This window comes from Chinchilla lanigera, unplaced genomic scaffold, assembly GCF_000276665.1.
Source record: "Chinchilla lanigera isolate Chin_1 unplaced genomic scaffold, ChiLan1.0 scaffold00093, whole genome shotgun sequence".
NCBI classification, from domain to species: Eukaryota; Metazoa; Chordata; class Mammalia; order Rodentia; family Chinchillidae; genus Chinchilla; species Chinchilla lanigera.
The window spans coordinates 4328149-4336110 of NW_004955494.1; the positions used below are offsets into that span (position 1 = coordinate 4328149).

Genomic DNA, 7962 nt, shown 5'->3' on the forward strand with positions numbered 1-7962 from the left:
ACTAATGATAAAAAAAAAAAGGTAGGGGCAGGGAATAATTAGAGCTTAGTCAAACACAGAGAACCACAGTGAGAACTACTGCTGTGAATTATGTATAAATATCATGTGACAAGCAGGTCTGCCACTGGAATTTAATGGACTGTACTGTATAGCATTAAGTAAACACAGTATCAAATCTGCGCCACCTAGTCCTATAACTGTTCTATGGTCACCAAACTTTGGAAGCATGCAGGTGACGTGGTTAAGCTTCAGAGGAAGGAACAAGTAGAAAACTTCCATGTAAGTCATTTTTGGAAGCAGTCTTTTCAATAACTGTACCGTCTTTGCAAACTCCCACAGAGCAAGAGGCACACAGATATCCCTGCTTACAAGAAGCCAGTTCCCTACATAAGTATGCAAACAAACTGGAAGAAAGCCAAGAATACTGGGGACAGGGTGGTGTACAAGGTGACAGAAGAGGGCAAACTAGTGGGTGAAAAACACAGCAGCGCGTATTTGGAAGACAGCCCATAAAAAAGAGATGAGCAAGTGAAAGAAGGTGTAGGAGCCATAGAGTACACTGAAAGGGACAGTGTAAAGTAAGGACTAAAAGCTGTTAAGGAAAATAATGTTATACAAAAGAAACTGTACGGCCTGTATATTACAGCACGGAGTCCTAGGGGCTAAAAATAAGATCAAAAGCAAATTTCTGAAAAAAGCAGGCAAAAGGCTCAGGGGTCACTTTTGTTTTGTAACTTTATATGAGTAATTTTTTTTGCATAGTACCTATTAACCTGCCTCAGTTCCTTACTACTTAGTAAAAAGGTAATTAACTGAAATAATGGAGTCACCACTTTTGTGGTTAATAAACTATTAAAGTCACAGAGTCTTTCAGACACTTAAGATAAATATTAACTGCAAATGCTTAGTACAGCCAAAGATATTTTTGCTAACCTTTCTGCATTTAGTTTCAAAAAATGTTAACACTCTTTTCTGTTTATAATGTCACTTTGCTACAATTTTTAAAATTTCAACTCTACTAGCTATGCTTCTGGTATCTAAAGCACACGATTCTCTTCCCATGGAAAACTCATCAAAGATCTTTTCTTCCCTCTGTACTTTTCCATTATTCAATTCTTAATAAGCTGTTCATTATTCCTATGTGAGAACATGATTTGTTTTTCCAGACAAAAAGATTTTGCATTGTTTGATCTTTTACATGTAATCAAAGATCTTGAAAATTACTTTCTTTTTTTTTTTTTTTTTTTTTTTTTTTTTTTCTGGTACCAGGAATCGAACTCACGACCTTGCGCTTGCCAGGCAGGCGCTGTGCCGCTAAACTAAATCCCCAGCCCCTAAAATTACTTTCTACTGGCTTCCTATTAACTTGAGTTGAAGCAAAGTTTTAAATTTAAATAGACATGCTATTAATCTCCTAAATTTCACACACTTTCTTAATCAAATAACTAGAAACTCATGAACCACAAATACTTTACCTCAGGGCTTTACAGAAATGACTTTAACAAAATCAAGATCTAGCTGGGACATAGCTTACAAGCAGTGCATGAGCTTAGCACGTAGAGGCCTAATAGAAGAACAGAATCTATATATACCCACAACTTTTTTGGCGGGTGGGTACTGGGAATCAAACTCAGGACCTTGCGCTTGGCAGGCAGTTGCTGTGTGCCACTGAGCTATATCCCTGGCATGCCCACAACTTTTACTGAGAGTTAAGGAGTCCAATAAAAATTATCTGCATCATATAATTTAGCTTGGAATCATGGCACGCATCTATAATCCCAGCTAATGAAGAGGCTGAAGCAGGACACCAAGTTTGAGCCCAGTCTGACCCTATCCCCCCCACAAAAAGGCGGGGGATATAAGCTCAGCATTCCCTGGGTTTAATTTTTGGTAGTTGGTAGAGAGGGGGTAATGCTACTTTTAATTGCTTTTTAAAATGAACAATCAAAAATTTCTCTTACTACTTAAAAAGAAAAAAAAAATTGGCATAAACTTTCTTTTTTTTCCTTTATTTTTGAGACAGAGCCTCGTCATGTAGCCCAGGCAGGCCTCAAACTTGCAATGATCCTCCTGCCTCAGCCTCCAAAGCACTGGGATTACAGGTGTGTGCCATAACACCTTCTTTCCCAAATTAAATGAAATGTGTTTTTTATGAGATATGGGTGATGATATCTATATGATTCCTATTTCCTTTTTCTTTTGGTTGTCAAGAAATTCTGAGTTAAATTTTGTTTTTTGTGTACAGCAAGAATTCTTAGCTTAGGTTTACATAATTTGTTTTAATGAACTCTACATTCTGCTTAATGTGTCACTTATCTAAGTCATGTCAAATCATTTGCAGAAACAGGAAGAATATAAATTAAGAAAGAAGTATTTAAAAATAACAATATTTATGAATTAGACTTTAAACACTTTACCAAAACATTTCAATCTAAGTATGCCTAAATCCAAACTCAACAGGACTTTATGATTGAAAAAGTCTCTAAAATTTTTATCTTTAAAACTTGGATTGAAAATTAACAGAACACTTCATATCTAGTAAAACTAAGAGGCTGGGCAAAGTAGTGCATGCCTGTAATCCCTGCACTTGGAAGGCAGAAGCTGGAGGATCACTGTGAGTTTGATGCCAGCCTAGACTATATAGTGAGTTCAAGACCAGCTTGAACTGCATAGTGAGAACCTGTCTCAAAAACAACAACAAAAAAAAACATAACAACAAAAAAACCAAGAAAGGAGCATCGAGTATTTGTTCAGAAAAAAAGTGTGAAAAGGTCAATATTCTAAGGAGCTACACCCATGCCCTTGTCTATTTCACATTCATTTCACCTAGTTTCTAAGATGCAATGTGTTTTCTCTAAACACTGCATCCCCATAGAGAACAGATTCTTAAACTAGTTATTCTGAAGAAGAAAAATAGAAAAAAATTACAGCTATACAGCTTTTTCCATCAATCACAGGCATGGGTTATTTGGAAATACATTTATGCCCTTGCTATAATTTGAAGATAATGAACAGTAGATAGAAGTAGACATAACTACAAAATAAAGCATTAAATCTCTTTTGTGTAAAGATGAAAATTAAGGGACTGGGGATTTAGCTCAGCAGCAAAGCGCCTGCCTGGCAAGCGCAAGGTCGTGAGTTCGGTTCCCGGTACCGGAGAAAAACCAAAAAAAAAAAAAAAGGCATCTCCAAGATGAAAATTAAGATGTTAATTCTGGGGTCCTTAATTTGATAAAGTTTTATAAATTCATATATTTAAAAGACTCTGGATGTCTTGGTTATTTTAAGAGCTGCTGAACACAATTATACTACAATTATCTAAGTTAGGACAGGCCTGCTTCCAAATTTACCTGATGAGAGATGGAAGGCTGCTGGATGGGCCCCTGCATTCTAGGGTTTGGTAAACCCACAGGTGCTGGCCTCCGTTGCACCTGTTGCCTCTGAGCCATTACCTGTTGCTGCATATGCTGGAGTCGTAATTGAGCTAGGCTGATCTGGGTTGGAAACTTGGATAACTGGTTTGAAGATAAACCACCTGGTGGCTGTGAATTCTGTTCCACGACAGGATTCTGCTTAGGCATTTGTGGCTGGCTCTCTTTATCCTCGATTACTAAAGAACCTAATGAAAGAGAAAACAGTAATTACCAAAGTCTGCATTTTTGCTGAACTTCAACGATCAAGTAATGTATTGGTCCTCAGGACTTCTTTACAGTCTCAAAAATAAAGGATGCCAGGGCCAGGGATATAGCTCAGCAGTACAGTGCAAGCCTAGCAACGGCAGAGTCCTGAGTTTGATTCCTAGTACCAAAAAAAATCCCCCCAAAACAAAACAAATGAACAAACAAACCAAAAAAAACCCAAAAAGGATGCCAAAGAACTTTTGTTTCTGCAGGTTTTAATCAAAATTTGCCATATGAGAATTTTTTTTTTTTAAAGTTTTTTAAGGCCCCAGACATTTTTGGGAATCCCAGTGGGCCACCACTGCACATCCCTGAACAGCATGCAAGGCAGAGGGAGCCATGGTCACCTTCTGGGGGCTCAGTGACCACTCCCCCGAACCCCTAGCCTGCAGGTTCTGGGCTGAACCCTGGACATCTTCAGGAACCCCAGTGAGCAGCCCCCATGCCTTATATGGGGCCTCAGTGGCCACTCCCCACAGCCCTAGTGAGCATGCAGGTGCTAGGCTGAACCCTGGACATCTTCAGTAACCCTGGTGAGCCACCCCTGAGTCTTCCCTACTAGAATGAGACGAAGGCGGTGCCTTGGTAGCCAGTCCTCACACCCTTAGCGTGCTTGTGGGGGCTGGGCTGAACCCTGGACATCTTCAGTAACCCTGGTGAGCCACCACCACAACTCACCAACCAGCATTCGAGGCAGGAGGATGACCAGGCACCATCTAGAGCCTCGTTGGCCACTCCCTGCACCCCTGGATCCCCACAGGAGCTGGGCTGAACCCTGGATATCTTCAGAAACCCCAGTGAGCCACCCTTGCGCCTCCCCACTAATGTGTGAGGCAGGTGGAGCCCTGTCTCAGTGCTCAGTCCCAACACTACCCAAACCCCTGGGGAGGCCCAGCTGAAAACCCGGACAGAGCCAGTGGCCTCAGGGACTCCACCCTCACACCTCCCCTGCCAGAGTGGGAACCAGGCTGGGTCCTGGGCAACATGTGAAGCCTTGGTGACCATGACCTGCATTCCCCTCAAACTTGTGAGAGCTGGGCTGAACCCCAGACAGCTTCAGGAACTCCAGTGAGCCTCCCTGGCCCACCCCTACTGGCCTGGGAGCCAACTGAAGGCAAGAAAGTTTTGTGAGAATCTGGGACCCAGCTTGCCACCACATACCAGCACAGGAGCCACAATGAACACTGGGGATCTTAAACCCTCACCCTGCCACTCCCATACCATTGTGGAAGTGAAGATGAGCTCCAGGGAACATCTGGATCTTCAAAAACGACAAAATGAAGGAGCAAAATGCAATCTCAGACCTCTATACCACTCAGAAAAAGTCCAGGAGACAACACAGCAGAGCCTAGAAGTCATACACCTGTAATTTCTGAAATGATAGCAACTGAAGTAAAGAAACAACTCTATCAGGCTGTAGAAGACATCAGATCAGAAATAATCTCTCAGGTAAAAAAAGAAATGACAACAATAATGAAAGAATTGTTCAGCATATCCAAAGAAGACATTGATAAGAAAATAGACGAGCATACAAAACTCATGGAAACCTTGAGTAAACAATACAGAACAGAACTAGAATGCATGAAACAGATTCAAGGAATCTAGGAAATTAAAAATTCCACCAAAAGCTGGCAAAACCGCCTGAATGAAGCTCAAGATAGATTTTCAGATCTTGAAGACAGCATTGCAACTAATGAATGTGAAAGAAAGGATCTCTTAAAAACAAGGAAGCAGGAAATAATTCAACAACTGCAAGATGAAGTAAAGAAAAACAATGTAAGATTAAGAGGTATCAACAAAAAGCAGTTGTCAACACAAATGACATAAAAAGACTATGTACAGAAATAATAGCAGAAAATTTCCCATGAATGGAAGAATCAGACATACAGATAAGTGAAGTATATAGAACTCCAATTAACCATAACCAAAATAAATCTACACCCAGACATATAGTGATCAAGATCCCAGAAATTCAATAAATGATCAGAATATTAAAAGCTGAAAGAGAAAAAAAACCAGATTACCTATAAAGGAAAGCCCATCAGAATCAAGGAAGATTTCTCAACACAAACCATCAAGTCAAGAACAGCTTGGAGTGAAGTATTTCAGGTAACAAAAGAAAGCAACTTCCAACCCAGACTAATGTGCCCTGCAAAACTATACTTCAAATTTAATGGAGAAATAAAATCCATGATAAAGAACAACTAAATTAGAAATTCACAAGCACCAAACCAATCCTACAAAGAATACTAAAAGATATTCTATAGAGAGATAAAACAGACTACAACTTCAAGAACAAAAACAGAAAGAACCACCAAGCAGAGCAAGGAAATAAACAGAGGGAAAAAGGAGGAACCAACAGCAGGAAAATAACATGAGAAGATAAGCCAATACGTATCAGTTATAACCATCATGTAAATGGTCTCAGTGGACCAATCAAAAGAAGCAGTCTGGCAGAGTGGATCAAGAAACAAAATCCAAATATACATGGTATATAAAAAACACATTTAATTCAAAAGGAAATTCATAACTGAAAATTAAATGATGGAAAACAATACTCCATGGGACAAGAACCCAGAAAAAAACAGGTGTAGCTATTCTGTTTGCACACAATGTGAACTTCAAACCAAGAATGGTCAAGAGAGATAAAGAAGGTCACTCCACACTTGTTAGGGGAAAACTGCAAGAGGAAGAGATAACAACCATAAATATCTATGCATCAAATACAGGAGCACCCAACTATATATGATAATTTTTAACAGATGTGAAAAATCAAATAAGCAGTAACACAATCCAAACGGGGGACTTTCATACACCATTAGCACAAAGAGATAGATCAACTTAGACAAAAAATAAGCAAAGAAATAAGAGAACTTAACCAAACTTGTAAACAAATGGACTTAGTAGACCTTTACAGAGTGTTCCACCCAACAGTATTAGCATATACATTCTTCTCAGCGGCACATGGGACATTCTCTAAAATAGACCATATGATAGCACATAGAACATGCTTAAGTAAATGCAAAGGAATTGAAATTATCCCATGCATACTATCAGATCATAGGGCAGTGAAAGTGGAAATTAATGAAAAAGAAATCACAAGAACTCCATAAACACATGGAATTGAAACAGCACCCACCTGAACAATCAATGGGTCACTGATGAAATTAACACTATTTACAATCAAATGGAAATGTAGATATAACTTACAGGAACCTCTGGGACACAATGAAAGCAGTCCTCAGAGGGAAATTTATAGCAGTGAATTCCCACCTCAGAAAAACAGAAGCACAAATAATCTTATATGCATCTCAAACTTTGAGAAAAAGAAGAGCAAGTCAAACCCAAAGCCCAAAGAAGACAGGAAATTATAAAGCTCAGGGCAGAATTAACACAATGGAGACTAAAAAAAAAAACACAAAGAATTAATGAATCAAAGATTTGGTTCTTTCAAAGAATAAATAAAATAGATAAATCCCTAGCCAACATTATCAAAAAAAGGAAAGAAAAAACTGAAATACATGCAATAAGAAGTGAAAGGGGTAAAATCACTACAGATCCTGTGGAAAATCAGAAGATCATCAATACTAACTGAAAAAAAAAAATACTAACTGAAATACATGCAATAAGAAATGAAAAGGGTAAAATCACTACAGATCCTGTAGAAAATCAGATCATCAATACCTACTTTGAAAATCTTTACTCTAATAAGATGGAAAACACAGAGGAAATGGACAGATTTCTAGATACATATGAATTACCAAAGCCAAAAGAAGAAGATATAAAAATCCTGAATAACTCAATATCAGCCAGTGAAATTGAGAATGTAATGAAAACCTTGCTAATGAAGAAAAGAAAAAGGTCCTGATGGATTCACAGCTGAATTCTACAAGAAATTTAGAGAAGATTTAGCACCAGCATTTCTCAAACTCTTTAATGAAATTGAAAGGGAAGGAATTCTCCCCAACTCCTTCCTGAAAGCAAGTATTACCCTGATACCAAAACCAGAGAAAGACCGAACCAAAAAAGAGAACTACAAGCCAATCTCCCTAATGAATATAGATGCAAAAATTCTCAATAAAACACTAGCAAACAGAATACAAAAAAAAAAAAAAAAAAAAAAAAAAGATCTAAGACAGGCATTTTTTTGTCATCTTGGTGTTACAGAGTTCACGTTTCTCCCCTACTCACTCCATTGACTTATCATATTATACTCTTCAATTACAGCTGTCAACTTCCTCCCACCATTGCTCTGTATTTTGGGCTGTAATTGCTCCTTAAA

General features: G+C 38.6%; 2 protein-coding genes across 2 annotated transcripts in view; one reads left to right on the top strand and one right to left on the bottom strand.

Moving 5' to 3' along the window:
* Svopl (SVOP-like) overlaps window positions 1–7962 on the top strand; it is a 101387-nt gene that overhangs the window by 76063 nt on the left and 17362 nt on the right. The window lies entirely within an intron of this gene.
* Trim24 (tripartite motif containing 24) overlaps window positions 1–7962 on the bottom strand; it is a gene marked incomplete in the record, with an annotated part of 112665 nt that overhangs the window by 19225 nt on the left and 85478 nt on the right. The window contains 1 exon segment of the mRNA XM_013504966.1: window positions 3351–3619. Coding sequence (XP_013360420.1) covers window positions 3351–3619 — 269 coding nt within the window.